This window comes from Sturnira hondurensis, unplaced genomic scaffold (genome assembly GCF_014824575.4).
Source record: "Sturnira hondurensis isolate 20B ecotype Veracruz unplaced genomic scaffold, ASM1482457v3 Scaffold0022566, whole genome shotgun sequence".
In the NCBI taxonomy this organism is placed as follows: domain Eukaryota; kingdom Metazoa; phylum Chordata; class Mammalia; order Chiroptera; family Phyllostomidae; genus Sturnira; species Sturnira hondurensis.
In genome coordinates this window covers 5,774,821-5,791,470 of record NW_028095197.1, presented here as the reverse complement: position 1 = coordinate 5,791,470, position 16,650 = coordinate 5,774,821, and the positions used below count along the sequence as shown (strand labels likewise).

Sequence of the window (16,650 nt, the reverse complement as noted above, 5' to 3'; positions counted from 1 at the left end):
NGTGGGGGCGGGGTCAAAGAGGAGCAATGGCAGTTCCGTCTGCTGCTTCCCACTGCTGGGGCCTGTTCGTTCTGTCTCACTGCTCGCTCCCCTGCTGGTTTATCTGCACTTAAATGTGTGACCGGGGTCAGCCCGCCACCCTGCGCTCTGACTGGTTCTGCCTGTTGCCACCCCACACCTGGGATCTGTCCACGGCCGCCTGGGCGCCCATGTCAGGGGATCTTTCCTGCCCCTCTTACTGGTCCCAGTTGAATGGTTCGTTGTTGTTGGACTTCCTTATAGTTCAATTTTCTGTGTTTTGACTGCGTTTTTGTTTACTAAAACTTTGTTGTCTCTAAACTTGGTTGTGGGAGAAGGCACAGTGTTTGCACCTACACCTTCATCTTGGCGGAAGTCTTTTTTTTATTTTTTTTAGCTTAGTAAAGGTTTGAGGAAATAAATATGTAGGCACACTAGACCTCATCTCTTAATTTAGGAAGGATGCAGCTAAGGACATACCAGGCGGTTGTCAGCCCTAATCTTTTGATTTCTATGTGGAGATTGCAGAGTATTTCATTTGTATTTTTAAATTGAGGATTAAAACAAATAATGATTTAACTAGCTCAGTGGATTGAGCACAGGCCTGGGAACCAGAGGACCGCGGTTCGATTCCCAGTCAGGGCACATTCCTGGGTTGCAGGCCAGTTCCCTGCAGGCCAACTCCCAGCAGGGGATGCGCAAAAGGCAACCATACATTGATGTTTCTCTCCCTCTCTCCTTCTCCTCTAAAGATAAATAAATAAATTAATTTAAAAAAACTTAAAAAAAACAACAAATAATGATTTAACTAAAAAAGGGTACAGAGATGACCACAGAAAGCAGTGCCTTCCTTGTTGGTGTTCAGGCTTAATCAGGTTCTTTTAGGGTTAAAACTGTACTAGAGTCAGGCTGTATAAAAATGAACTGCCATGACAAGTTCAAATGTAGAATGAGTACCTTTTTATTTAATTTGAAACAAGGAGAATGAATTTTATTATTAAATAATTAGATACTTGGGAAAATATTTGCAGTATCTGTAGATAAAATTCCATGCCAGATAACACCAGTCCACGTGTTACTACCAAAACTACCAAATATGTCTGTCAGTTTGTTGGGAAAATATATCATGTGAAGTGATGGAATAAAATTTTGAATAGCTTTTGTTAGTTGAGAGTCTTGTATTTACTGGGTTTTATAAAATATGGGGAATGTGTTTGCCTCATTAGTAATGAATTTGGTGTATGACAGCTCTCTTGTTATTTTCAAAACAAACTAAGGGCTTAATTTTCCTCTTTATAGAAAAATCATTGTGGACAAATGAAGTATTTCCAATTATTAATTGGAGAGCATATTTTCTCTTGTTAAGGTACGATGGAATACTCCTTTCTGTTGCCTTTTCTTTACCTCCAGCCGATTTTATTCTTCATGTAGTAGTCAGGTGAAGTTTTAAGTCTCAAAAGTTGAGTTCTCTCTTTGTGATTTAATTTATTTATTTATTTATTTATTTTTAAATTTTTATTTATTTATTTATTTATCTTTAGAGGAGAAGGAAACAGAGAGAAACATCAATGTATGGTTGCCTTTCGTGGGTCCCCTGCTGGGAGTTGGCCTGCAGGGAACCAGCCTGCAACCCAGGCATGTGCCCTGACTGGGAATCGAACCGCGATCCTCTGGTTCACAGGCCCGTGCTCAATCCACTGAGCTACGCCAGCCAGGGCTTCTTTGTGATTTATTGAGTTTTAACTTCTTATTGGGACTGAACCCAAGGAAGGTGGTTCTGGCTGAATGTTAAATACATAGCGTTTCTTTTGTTTAAAATTATTTATTTATTTATTTATTTAGAGGGGAAGGGAAGGAGAGGAGAGAAATATCAATGTATGGTTGCCTCTTGTGCGTCCCCTGCTGGGAACTGGCCTGCAACCCAGGCATGTGCCCTCCTGACAGAATTGAACTGCGATCCTCTGGTTCACAGGCCAGCACTCAATCCACTGAGCTACACCAGCCAGGGCTCTTTTGTTAGTTTTTTAAAAATATATTTATTCACTTTTGGAGAGAGTGGAAGGGAGGAAGAAAGTGATAGAAGCTTCTTGTTTCTTTCTTCAGTGTGCGAGAGATACATAGATCTGTTGCCTTTAAATTGCCCCCAATTGGGGACCTGGCCTGCAACCCAGGCATAGGCCCAGAGTGGGAATTGAATTGGCGAGTCCTTTGTTTGTAGGCTGGTGCTCAGTCCAGTGAGTCACATCAGCCAGGACTCTTGTTAACTCTTGAACCCAAAAATCACACAGTGGTAGCTGGATCAGGCTTGTTTTCTTCAAAGATCAAAAAATAGTAAATTAGTGCTTAAGTCTAGGCATAAAAGATGTATGCTTGACTGGAGTTAAGAGGATTTAGGGGAAATGCAGAAGCATTGGGAAAGTCTGAGAGACCCTGTTTTGTTTACGATTATTCTGTGGTGCAGCTTTTCTTTATATTACTTGCCTGTCTGTTACCTGGTTGTTGTCTTCAGCATGGCAACCAGCAGCAAGTCTTGTCCTGTTGGCTTTTACTTTGTGCCAAGGTTTTCTGAAACAAAATTATTATTTTGCAAAAATATCAAATGGAACTCTCTATAATATTTTTAAAGATGAGTTTGTCTTTCTAATGTATAGCTGCTTTCACAAAGGAAAACATTGCATATGATCATAAGTACTAAACTTTCATCACAGTGCTACTTGTTTGAGTGACAAAATACCTCTGAAGTGTCAGTCCCTTGCATTAATGTATTTTTTGTTGTTGTTAATTTAATACAAACAACACATGTAGTTCCTGGCAATTATGAAGGGGTAGGAGAATGATTTTGAATGATCTGGCCTGGAAAGCTGTTTTTCTAATTACTAAATGTGTTGTTTGGGAGAACCATTGCTATTGAAGTTCCTTCTGTCTTCCTATTGTACAAGTAGCCAAGTGCAGATGACAAAGATTGAAAGAAGTTCTGTTGAAAATCTTCTGTCATTTGTTTCACTTTGAAAGCCTGTGTGCATGCTTGTAGATTCTTGTGCTAATGTGCAGTATTCTCTTTAGCATTTAGTGTGGTGTAAAACCAGTTGCCCAATAAAGGTTCCTTTCCTACTTTTCCCACAAAGTTTTTGTTAGGTTATGTGGAATCCAGAAACCAAGATTAGCTTCAGGCTATCCTTTGCTGAATGAAATGGAGTGTGATGCTTCTCTATTTCAGATGTTTTACATAGAAAGTCTGTCCCTTTATAATGATTTAGTCTGGCAGGGTAAAGATATTCTAAATTGTACATATATGTACCTTTTGCCAACTCTGTTTTAATACTCTAGGACCTCTTTGTTAACCTAAGATAAGAAGATTATATCCTACATAGTTGTCTTGTTTATTTATAATAGTGAACATAATAAATTGAGTTTGTATACTGGAATTTTTGCTGGAATAAATAAGCTTTATTGTTTAATTGAAAAAGCAATGCAAAGAGATAAAAGGTTAAATCCAATTAAACATACTTACTTATTTCTCATTTTCTTTAATATGTACACAGGCTTTTATTTGAACTAAAAAATGTAATTCTATTTTATATACTATTCACTGAAAGTGTACATCATGGATCTCTTTCTTTGTATACCTGGATAACTCTTAAAATGGCTATGTACGACTCCCTGTATGGATATTCTAGAGTAGATAGTTTCTTAGCAAGATATTTGGGGAATTCCTGTCCCCTCCCTTCTCTCACTCTGCTCATCATTGTCTGTACACAATTGTCAGATTATTTCCTCTGAATAAAGGCTTAGACAAAGAATTGCTGGGTCAACAGCTGAGAGCTAATTGGAATTTGGAGACCGTTGGGAGGTAGACTTCCAGGAAGGTTAGGATAGATGCATGTTTAACTAGAACTAAAGTACCTGATTATTCTGCTCTAACTGTTGGGTGTTGATTTTTAAAATCTTTATCAAACCTTAAAGGTGGAAAATAATTTGTTTTAATTTTATTTTTTAACGTCCTGTTATTTTATATGTAACTAAATATATAAGTTCATCATAGGGTTATAGATATCAAAAATTTTTCTTTTAAAAATGTTTTAAATCTAGCTCCCATTGTTATAGAAATAATTCAGCTATATTTCTAGTTTTAGTTTAATTTCCAGTGCTTATGTTTATTTGGATATACAATGTTAGTAATTTTCTTCAGGTTTTTTTAAAGCCTAAAATAGTTATATAAGGTAGATTATGGGAGAGTAAATGGAAACAAATTGTCCAGTTTTGCAATTGCCCAGTAACACACTGTGATTGATATCTTAATACTTACATTCACAAGAATGTAGTTACATTGATAAGAACATAGTATCTGATTTTTTTCTTAGCGATTTTTTAAAGTAGGTTTACAGTTGTTCATATGGAAGAGAATATAATAATTAATAAATAATGCTACAAGAATAAACTCTGTGTTTTGTATTTTCACAACTGTAAATCTGCTGTTGCCCCAGCCTGTATTTGGTATGACTTGGTTTGGTATCACCATTTCAGGAGAGGTGGGGAAGAGAGGTTATATAAACAATTTGACTTCATTAGAACAAGTCTTTGAGTTTTAAATTTTTGGTACTTAACTTTAATCCCAAATTTTATTTGTTTACCGTTAAAATTATTATTTTTTTTAAATTGAATTTTTAATTTTTATTTTTTAAAAGATTTTTACCTATTTATCTTTAGAGGGGAAGGGGAGAGGGAGAGAAATATCAATGTATGGTTGCCTCTGGTGTGTCCCCTGCCGGGAACTGGCCTGCAACCCAGGCATGTGCCCTGACTGAGAATCGAACCACGATTGTGTGGTTCACAGGCCCGTGCTCAATCCACTGAGCTACACTAGCCAGGGCTGTTTACTGTTAAAATTATTTTGATGGTTACTTTGGATAACTGAATAGGGAAAGTTGTATGTCTGAGATTTTAGGGCATCATACTGTGTAACTTTGTAATCTTTAAGCATCTGTGTTTTTAATAGGTTTAAGTCCTACTACTGAGGTAAGGTTGGGGTAGAGTGGGAACTTGGGAAAATGACATTTACTTTATTCTCGTCATCATAGGAAAAGTCTTACTGGTAGGACAACATGTAGTTATATTTTCAACTCAACTAGTCACTGTAATCTTTTGTATTCTGTATAGCAAAGAAGCTTAGCAAGAGGTTTGCCTTATTTATCATTGGAAAGTAGAAGTATGTGAAAAGAATTAAAATGGTAGGCAAGCAAGCTGCAAGGCATTGGTAATTATATGTTTAACATGCGGACGCTTTTCATAATTGTACACACTTTGAATGACAACTCTGAATAACAACTCTTATCTTTGGTAGACTTCATGGGAGACTGTAGGGGGGAAGAAGAAGAATTTTGGAAAAGAAAGTTCAGAAAACAAAGAGAATAGAGAGAAGAGGAACGAAAGAGAAGTGAGCCGTGGACGTGGAAACAACCGCAAAGGAAGAGGTGGCAATCGTGGGAGAGAATGTAAGTATAGACCTTCCCCCTCAACTTTTTATGATGAAAATTTTTGTACACATTGAAACTCTGAAAGAGTAGGTCAACAAATGCCCACAAATCCACTTCTTCAATGTATCATTTGTTATTACACTTAACACTTGGATTCTAATGAACTTAGTGAACTTAGTAAGTGATGCAGTTTCCTATCAGTGCTAACCTGGGCTGTAGGTAGGTAGGTAAGACTGCCTGCTGTGGTGAATGAAGTGCATCCTCTAATTTTAAAAGAGGATTTTCATTAACTGATAGATGAAGCTGTGTATTCTTCCCCACTTGTGGATACTCATGATATAGGCAAAGGTTAAATTAAGTGGAAAGTTGTTGAATAGGGAAGGTTTTCTTTGTGCTTAACATTCGACTCAGGTTTTGGCATCATTAACTGAAAGAACAACCTGCTGTATAGACATACCAAAGTAGCTAAATTATGAATGAATAAAATGTAAATATTTAACATGCCACCTTGGAGACTTTCTAGGTTATTCCACGGATATTTATTATGTACCTACTATGTCATCAGTACTCTCACAGGCATACAGCAATGAATAATATAGAAATCTTTGTCCTCCGAAAACTTACCTTTTAATGCAGGTAGAGTGAGATGTAACATTTTGTATTAATATATTTTAATGGTGTTATGTAGAAATTATGCTGTGGGGAAAAACAAAGGCAGAGAGATGGGGATTACAGGGAGGGGGTGTGACAGATTTAAGTGAAATAGTCATCTAGAAAGGCCTCACTGACAACTCACAGGACTTAGTCAGTCCCTGAAAGAAGATGAAAGGAACAAGCTATGCCAATGTCACTCATAAAATTTCTGTGTTGTGTAGAATCATTAATGCTGTTCCATATATGAGGAGAAGAAAAGACTGTGTTGGCATCTTCTGGATACTATCCAGTAAAAACCTGTCTCTAACACTAATTTCTTCAATAATTTAATATTTCCTTGGTGGTGTTATTTTGTTATTGTATGCCTTTGCAGACCTTACACCTAACCGGTGAGCAAATGTGTTGTGTATTATATAGTTGAATAACAAAAGTGGCTTTTTGAAGCAAATCTTACTTTAGGGGAAAGCAAGTCTAAATAGAAAAAAAAAGTATGTCATTTAAATTTATTTCTAGAATTTTCACCTGTGATTTAATAAGGAAATGTGCTACCACTCAGTTTTTGAGCAACTTTGGTTTTGCTTTTTCCTCTTTTTTGAACCCCGTGGTTAAATTTTAGCCTTCTAAAAAAAGACTTTTTGTTTTTGCCTTTAATAAGCTATCTGGTATGATTATGTATAAGAGGTGCTTTTTAATTTCTTAGTTAGAGGCGAAGAGAATGGAATTGATTGCAGTCAAGGAGACAAGCCTTCAGACCGTGGCAAGCGAGCCCGCGGCAGAGGTAAGACAATGAGGGGGAAGGAGATGCTTGTGATCGGAAAAGGAGGCAGGCTGTTCGCTGTGCAAGGCACTAAGACATGGCAGTGTGACTTGAAAGAACAGTTCATCTTCTGAAACCTTTTGATTTGTTTACGGATGTCTACATGAATGAAGTGATTGGATTATGCAATTTTGAGGAAACTTGGTTATTTTCAAATGAGTTATGAAGACCCCTTATATGAATAATTTAAAATTTGAATTTCTGACCAAATGTTATTATTTATTTCTCTACATTGGACTTTAAGAAATGTATTTTAGCCCCGACTAGTGTGGCTCAGTTGGTCAAGTGTCATCCTGCAAAGCCAAACCTCACCAGTTCAATTTCTGATGCATGTACATGCCTGGGTTGTAGCCTGGAATCCTGATTGGGGCATGTGTGAGAGGCAAGGGTAGATGTTTCTCTCACATGTTGATGTTTTTCTCCTTCGCTTTCTCTCACCCTTCCCCTTTATCAGAAAATAAATAAATAAAATCTTTAAAAAATAAAAAAAGAAAAGAAATGTATTTTAGCACTGGCCAGGTGGCTCAGTTCCCTGGAGTGTCATCCTGATACGCCATTGTTGTGGGTTCAAGCCCCAGGCAGGCACTTAGTAGAATCAATGAATGAATGCATAAAGTAGAACAACAAATGGATATTTTTCTTTTTCTCTCTCCCTTTCCCCCTAAATCAGTTTTTTAAAACTTTTGAGGAAAAAAAGTGTTTTACCCACTGGTTTTAAATTAAAGTTATTTGCCCATATATTATCCCTTCCCCGTAACCATGTCCTGTTAGTAATCATTTTTTAACATTTATTAATTTGAGATGTCACTAAGCCACTCTAAGAATGTAGTTTCAGCCCTGACCAGGGTGGCTCAGTTGGTTGGGTGTTGTCCTGCTGAGTGAAAGAAAAATTGCCAGTTCTGTTCCTGGTGGGGCATGTGCTTGGGTTATAGGTTTAGTCCCTGGTTGAGGCGTGTATGAGAGGCAACTGATTGATGTTTTTGATGTTTCCCCCCCTCTCTTTTCCCACTCTTCCTCTCTTTCCAAAAATAAATGAATAAAATCTTAATCTTCGTTAAAAAAAAGCAGTATAGTTTTGTATATCTTAGTTTCATATATCTTAAAGTTGTGACTGAATTTTCTCCAGATTACAAGTATGTGATGTAATAATGTACAGACCCTGTTTTCGTTCAGTGCATGAGCTACCTGAATTGACTGACATTATATTTTATCCATTATCCAGTGTGGTTGTGACTCTTCTCCAAATGAGCATTTTATAGTGGCAGAATTTTTCAGAAATATTAAGTGTAGCAGTAATGTAGGTAGTACTATGCTATCAATTCCCGTTGCTGTTCACTCATCCTATAATACTTTACTAAACTTCCACTCGGTGGGCCAAAGGCAAATGATTCCAGACAAAAATAGCCTGGTCTGAAGTGACTCAGTGAATCGAGTGCCGGCCTGAGAACCTAAAGGTCACTGGTTCGATTTCCTATCCAGGCACATGCTGGGTTGCAAGCCAGGTCCTCATTTGGTGGGGGCATGTGGGAAGCAACCAATCGATGTTTCCCTTGTACTAATTTGCCTTGTGCAGTCAAAATAAGATTAGAATTATCGAGCATATTTTAATTGTAATTCTGCTTTCTTGCCTTTTTTTATTTTATGTCCAATTTTTACAGACAAAAATGGAGTAGTTAAGTGATCCCCATGTCCCCTCACTCTTATTCAACAGTGCTTAAGGATTTTAGCCATATTTACTTTGTCTCTTGTCATTTCTTTCTTCTTTTCTCTGCAGAAATATTTGAAAGTATCAAATATATATTTTTGGGTCACTTACCCCTAATTACTATGAAAAATGTAGACAGTTTCATATGTAACGATAATTCTATTTTCACATCTAAAAAAAAGTCATAGTAGATTTTTGTTATCCAATACTCAAACCATACGTAAGTTTCCCTGGGTATTTATAAAATGTCTTTTCATAATTAATTTCTTTGAATCAGGATCCAGACAAGATGTGTACATTACATATTTTAATTCTCTTTAATCTGGAGTAGTTCTTCCCCATCTTTGTACCTCCACTTTTTTTTTGTACCTCCACTTTTTTCTGTTTACATTGATTTATTGTTAGAACCATGTCATTTGTTCTACAGGATGTCATGTTTTACATTCTGCATTTGTATTTTTGTTTCTTGTGTCATTTAGCTTATTTTTCTAGCCCTCATATTTACTGTGATTTATCCTCAGTTTTTTAGGTAAGCGTAGGTGGTATTTGTTGAGTATTCTACAATATATTGCATTGCACCAGAAGGTACTTTTATGCCTTCCTTTTAATTTTTTTAATATATTTTTTAAGATTTTATTTATTTATGTATCTTTAGAGGGGAAGGAGAGAGGGAGAGATACATCAATGTATGGTTGCCTTGTGCTTGCTTCGGCAGCACATATACTAAAAATGTATGGTTGCCTTTTGTGCATCCCCTGCTGGGAGTTGGCCTGCAGGGAACCAGCCTGCAACCCAGGCATGTGCCCTGACTGGGAATCGAACTGCGAACCTCTGGGTTCACAGGCCTGTGCTCAATCCACTGAGCTACACCAGCCAGTGCTTCCTTTTAATTTTTTAAACGAGTTTATATATCGGTGGGTTTAGAATTAGTGTAATTGAAATTTTTTTATTTTTCAAATATTTTAAAAAAATTTTTGTTTAGAGAGAGGGGAAGGGAAAGAGAGAGAGGTAGAGAAACATCAGTGTGTGGTTGGTTGCCTCTCACACACCCTCCACCAGGGACCTGGCCTGCAACTCAGGCATATGCCCTGACTGGGAATTGAATTGGCAACCTTTTGCTTTGTGTAATGACATCCCACCAACTGAGCTGTAGTGCTTAGGGCCATATCTAGGTTTTTATTTTTTAGTTTTTGAAAGATCTCAGTACTGCAATCAGTACTGATCTCAGTACTCCACAGTGCAAATTTTTTTGTGACAAGAATAGTTTGCTCAGGGACCTTACTTTGTCTCTCAGATGTAGAGGGCTATAGCTAGGCCTGCTACTACTTTATTTTTGGTAAAATAGTTTTTGTGGTATTTATCTACATTGTTAGAATTACTTAATTCTGGAGTGTTTTTCTCTCTGTGAGTTGGCCATAATGGAACAAATATTAGATAGATAACATTTACCGTGAGTGTTTGATTGTATGGTAGGCATTTTGCTAGTAATTTACATGGATTTCCTTTAATTTGTCAGTAAAAACCCATTGAGGATTGTTGTCGTGACTCTCGTTTTACAGATTACAGAGGGGACCAGATTATTTGCTCAGGTTTGAACTATTGGATTGGCCAAAAAGTCTTGTTTAGTTTTTTCCATAAAGTAAAAGACATATTTTTCATTTTCACCAATAATTTTATTGATTTGGGTATTTTGAGTATGTCGGCTGTCTTCCTCATGCTTGTTGAGGTTGTTCTCAATTAATGTCTTGGTTTGATCATTGTCAACCTCAGCTGGTCTGTCTACTTGACCTTGGAGCAGCATCCAGCAAGAAATCTACAGCATGAAACTTTGCAAGCCACATTTGACATGTTTGAGCAGTCACAGTGCCTTCTCCATACACTACACAAATCCTTTTTCTGTGTATTTCAGTTGTTTTTCCTTTCTTGAAATAATAAAGTGTAATATGCTGAAAATGTGTTATTTTTTCTATCTTCAGTATGAAAATGGCTGTACAAAAATTCACCAATTTTGATGTTTTTAAATGTACATTGACATGATAGCTGTCCCAATATAATCTAACAAAACTGTTTTCAATGAAGTTAAAGACAGCTAAACACTAGTAGAGTAACTTACAGGGAAACCGAATGAATTTTTTGGCCAGCCCAGTAGTTCTCTTATTCTGGAACAGGGTTCTTCAGGGAGACAGAGTGGCTAGTAGGTGGTTGTCTTGCCTTGTTGCCACTTTCCCTTCTCAAGGATGACAAACTTCTTAATATTAGAGGTGGAGGTAAATAACTTTCTGTTACGAAAACTGGAAGGACTTAACTAGTGGGTAGTCCTGAAACAAAGTCCATTTTCCTAGTGGGGACTATTGAATAGTTTATGAGAGACTGGATTGATAGGAGCAAAATCAAGTAAAATCTTAATATAGGGATGACATGGGCTTGCCATTAAGATCCCTAATTCAGGAGTGTTTACTTTTAAGGAAGGATGTAAAGTGATGGGTAAAGAACTCAGATTGACTCTTTATAAACCCAGTTAGACTTTAAAAAAAAATCTGTCCACCCTCCCCCACATATAACTGACTTACAGAGATACAATTTTTACATCATAACACATATTAAAATATATTTAAACAGGCTATTGTATTAGTCAGTGTTGGGAGGTTTCTTTAAATCACTCAGTATGCACAAAACCACAATTTTTTTTGCTCAGTGACTATTAGTAAAGTCCAGTTTGATAGTAAGTGAATAATGGTTCAAGACTAATAGTTTACATCACTTTCATAATCAAAAGAATAAATGTTCTTTTTTAAAAAGATTTTATTTATTTATCTTTAGAGGGGAAGGGAAGGAGAGAGGGAGAGAAATACCAATGTATGATTGCTTCTCATGCGCCCCCTGCTGGTAACTGGCTTGCGATGGGTACTGGCCTGCAACCCAGGTGTGTGCCCTGACTGGGAATTGAACCGCGATCCTCTGGTTCGCAGGCTGGTGCTCAATCCACTGAGCTACACCAGCCAGGGCTAAATGTTCTTTTTTTATGTAACATGTTCCTTCCCACAAGTTGGGTGGGCAGTTATTTAATGTCCAAATTTACTCTTATCTCTATGTGGTTAATTTTGATCTCTTGGGTATTAGACAAATTTTAAAGTGTATTTAAAAAAACAAGTACATGCTTTTAAAAGTATATACTTTAGGCCCTGGCCAGGTAGTTCAGTTGGTTAGAGCATCATCCTGAAATGCCAAGGTTGTGGTTGATCCCTGGTCAAGGGATCAAGGGCATGTACAAGAAAGAACCAACGAACATAAATAAGTAGAACAATCTTTCTCCCCCATCTTTCTCTCAAATTAATGGATTAAAGTGTGTACCTTAAAAACAGTTTTTTAGCTCTGTTGCATTTATTCTTTCATTGTGGGCTCCTGTTGCTGGCTTTACAGAGGCTGTCTCTCAGAATGCTAATCTACCTTTGTGATCAAATCTGCTAAAATATTTAGAGTTGATAAAATTTCAGTAAGTCATGCTTTTCCCACTCAATTTTTGCCTTATGTGCATGGTGTTGGCTTAAACATATTTTAAAACAGCATGCCTTTAATATGCTAACCTATAATTTTTTATAATGTGTGCTAAGATGTGATAATCTCTATTATACAAAAGATCATGCATATCACAATATGGGAGTGTGTTTAATAGCATCAAAAATATGTAGTGTGCCCTGACTGGTGTGGCTCAGTGGATTGAGGACCAGCCTGCAAACCAAAGGATTGGTGGTTCAATTCCTAGTCAGGGCACATGCCTGGGTTGTGGGCCAGGTCCCTAGTCCGGGGCACATGAGACACAACCACACATTGATGTTTCTCTCACTCTCTTTCCCTTCCCTTCTCTCTAAAAATAAATAAATATTTAAAAAATATGGACTGTAGTACATACTTTTGAAATTAAATAAAATCAGGTTCCCTTATATCTCTAGTTTTTTTCTACCTTTCCCTGAATGATTGCTATTTGTTTTAGGGGACCAAGAATCAGTGTGACACTTGTAACAATTTTTCTATAATTAAAGTTTGTGGAAAGGAGTCTTGTGAGTTGTGTGTTTTGTGAGATAGTGATGGACTCTTTAAGGAAGAGTGGCAGTTGTGCGGGGCTGGCTTCGGTATTCTGGTCTTTGCTTTTTGAAAACTAAGCTTGATAGTTGGTCTGAAAACCTTTGGAACTTTAGAAATGTTGACTGTTCAAAGGTACTTGGCTATCAAATTGTATTGTGTAGCTGGTATTAAGTATCTACTGCTTAACTAGAAGTGTTCCTGAATTTTACTGACTTAATCTTGAGGATAGTTGAAGACCATGTTGAAAATCCATGAGATTTGGAGTGTTCTGGGTAAAGTTCTTTGTCATATGTCATGTACTAATTAGTAAAAACTAAGTATAGTTCCAGGAGAGCTGCTTACTGTTGTGTATATTTAGGAACATGTTTTTATAAAGAAAATTCCAAATTTACTGTTGTCACACCAAGGATAGGAAGATGGTAAGGAAGATGGATGGCATCTATGCTTCTTGGTTTTTAGGCCTTTGACCTCAAAGTGCCCACCTTGGAAGAGAAAGAAAACAGAAGGTAACAGAAAAGATAGAATGGTTGTTATTGGTGACTAAATTTTATTATGCCTCTTAGGTCAGGGTACTCACAGTATAATACCAATGTCATGTGTCTAATTAATCCTTAGTGCTCTATTCCAGTTAGAAGAAATTGCTGTGGAATTTTTTTGTTTCAAGGTTTCAGGAATACATAAGAATTGGGGTGTCTTATGAGGGAAAGGTTTTTCTTTTCCGGGGTATTTGATCCTTGAGATCCTTCTGGCCTTAATGGGTTTCTTAGAGAAAGGGTCTTCGTGGGTGAATTCCACCACTCCACCCCCTCAGTTTGTCCCTTTGAGAGTAAGGATTGAGTGACAATACTTGTATTGGTTGCTTAGGAACATAGTTAAAAATTAAAGGCTGATGAAAGACTGATTCTTGTTACAAATGGGACAGATTTATTGGTGTAAAAACCCGTCCTACTGGGTAGCCAGTGAGTTGGAGAACATGAATATGGATGGGAGTTGGGTCGATTAGTGCCAGTAACTTGAGATAAAGTTGATATGTTTACTTTGCTTTTATTTAGGCAAATAAAACTAAAAGAAGGAAAACGTAACAGACTAAGTAAAATCACCATAAAATTTTTAAAAACTCATAAATGTCAAAGATGAAGTCTTTGTTTTACCTCATGTTTTTTTCTGGACTCTGTGCTGGTTGTTCACTTAATTTTCCCATTGGTAAATTAACAGGGAATAGGAGCAGCATGCAGACAATCAAAAGATATGGTCCATTTGCACTTGGTAGGTGAAAATGGGAACTTAATTTTTCTAGTCAAAATCTTTAACACTAGCTTGATATGAAACCAGCTCTTGAGACCAAATTGTTTTTTGTCTTCATTCTTTGCTAGATCAATTGGCCCCTCTAGATATTTTTATACAAGAGAGGGAAGGAGCCAGATTCGAGCTGAACCACTGGGAAGATTATTCCTATAGAGTAAATCTTTCATAAGATGTTTGGGTATTGGAATTGAAGTTGAGAATTTGGCCAAGGAATTGGGTTAAGGCTGAAATGCTAGGATATCAGGTAAGTATGTTTGTTAGCAGGCCATTTGATAGATTGTCCATGGTGAAAAGAGAGGCTCCTGGCTGTTGGCAGTCCCACTGAGCTTTCCTAGGGCTTTTCTGAAGCACAGCTCCAGGGCAGTAAAAATCCATTGGAAGGAGTGGGCCTCTGTTGGCATTGGCCATTTGTTTGACGATACAGGGGAAGCAGCAGTTGAAATTGTTCTTTCAACCATTATTGTGAAAAGTGGGAAAGAGATAAGCAGAGAGGAATTAACTGTTTTATAGAGAATAGTGTACGGGTGCTGTTCTTTCTAGTCTACATCAGTGTATTTTTAGAAATAATTTTATTTATTTTTTTTAATTTTTTTAAAAGATTTTATTTATTTATTTATCTTTAGATGGGAAGGAGAGAGGGAGAGAAACATCAATGTATGGTTGCCCCTTGTGCGTCCCCTGCTGATAGTTAGCCTGCAAGGAACCGGCCTGCAACCCAGGCATGTGCCCTGACTGGGAATCGAACCGCGATTGTCTGGTTTGCAGGCCCGCACTCAATCCACTGAGCTATGCCAGCCAGGGCTAGAAATAATTTTAAAAGACTTCTTTCCTTAAGGTAGTTTAGACTTTCAGGCTCTGTATGACATAGGCCTTTATTTCCTATCATATCTTCTTCCATCTTTTATGGATCTATATTTCTGGGTGTATATTTTTTCTAAAGTAAAACTGTTTATTTTTTGTCTTGTATATTTAGGAGCTCCAAAATAATACAAAATTTAAAGTGGTTCATTTGTTTTTCCTTTTTATTGAATTTATTGGGGTGACACTGGTTAACAAAATTACACAGGTCTCAGGTGCACAGTTCATTGTGATGTGCAACAAACACATCATCTGTTCATTGTGTTGTGCGTTCACCACCCCAAGTCAGGTCTCCTTCCATCACCATTTGTCACCTTTGTACTCTATAGAGTAGTTCATTTTCATTGGCTATTTTATTTAGTTTTGTGTTGAATGTGCTTTATGGAGAAAAAGATTATTACACTACTTTTCATATGGGCTATCTGAATTTCTGTGCTATACTAGAATGTGTTTATGTGTTAGAAATGACACTCTCATCTTAAAGGTTAGATTACATGATAGTTATTTTTAAGTTATCTAAATAAGTGAGAAGATACAATCAAGTCATTCCCTTATACTTTTATTTCTATAAATAAATATCTTTATCTTTTTTATTGATGCATTTTTTGGCAGCATGTGTATTGTTTTTGTCTTGTCTTTTCATTGAGATTGAGTCAGGTAAGGTAGTGGATACTTCCTGAGGTTGCGGGGGTGGTTTCTTTCTGGACAGAAGAAAATAATGTGGTGGAAAAGGCAACAGTAGCTCCCCTCTAGCCTTTTTCATTCCTTTGCTTACCCCACTGTTTTATATCTACTTCTAAAACTAATGCATGAATGTGGTCTGTATAATACAATTGAAAAGTAACTATCAAACAACCGATATGTGTTAATATTCTCATCTTAATTTTTTTGCTATATATATTTTTATTTAATTATTGCTCAAGTATAGTTTTCTGTCTTATATTCCCAGCCCTGCCCACCCCCCTCATCTTAATTTTTGAATCCTCTGCAGTGCCTTCTTGGGTCCTGGTACAAAAGAATATTTGACGAAATGCAGTATTCAGAATTAATTGCTGAACAACTAGGTTGTTTCTTGTAATTAAATAGTGATAAACTATTGCACTTCTAAATATGAGTTTAATCCATGAACAAAACTCATATTTATTAGCCCTGGTTGGTGTGGTGTGGCTTAAATGGATTGAGCGCTGTCCTGCTAACCAAAGTGTTGCTGGTTCGATTCCCAGTCAGGGCACATGCCTGGGTTTTGGGCCAGGTCCCCAGTAGGGGTCATATGGGAGGCAACCACACATTGATGTTTCTCTCCTTCTCTTTCTCCTTCCCTTCCCCTCTCTCTAAAAATAAAAATAAAAATAAATAAATCTTTAAAAAATTTCATACTTGTGAAATTGGAGTCACATATTAGTATTAAATATATAATATTTAGGTATTTATTACATTGTAGAAGAAATTGCTGTGACTATGACATGATCCTTTATATCCCGGGTGGGGAAGGAGGGAGACAAAGAAAAGCACTTCTCTATTTACCTAAAGGGGAGGGAGGCGGGGAGCATGGGGTGGGGGGCGGGCAGGGTTGGGAATATAAGACAGAAACCTGTACTTGAACAAGAATTAAATAAAAATTATATTTAAAAAATGATTGGTGATGTGATTAACTGTCAATAGTTGTCAATAGTTGTCAATTGGGTCTCCTTTGAGTGGCCTGGGGTGGTCTATGAGGAGGCCGGATTTAAGCTGAG

At 37.0% G+C, this 16,650-nt stretch overlaps 1 protein-coding gene across 5 annotated transcripts in view; it reads left to right on the top strand.

The window, feature by feature from the left end:
- UBAP2 (ubiquitin associated protein 2) overlaps window positions 1–16,650 on the top strand; it is a 137,428-nt gene that overhangs the window by 52,445 nt on the left and 68,333 nt on the right. For all 5 annotated transcript variants that reach the window (XM_037036191.1, XM_037036193.1, XM_037036190.1 and 2 more), the window contains 2 exons: window positions 5,360–5,510; window positions 6,847–6,924. In XM_037036191.1, the coding sequence (XP_036892086.1) occupies window positions 5,360–5,510; window positions 6,847–6,924 (229 nt within the window). The remainder of the gene's footprint in view (window positions 1–5,359; window positions 5,511–6,846; window positions 6,925–16,650) is intronic.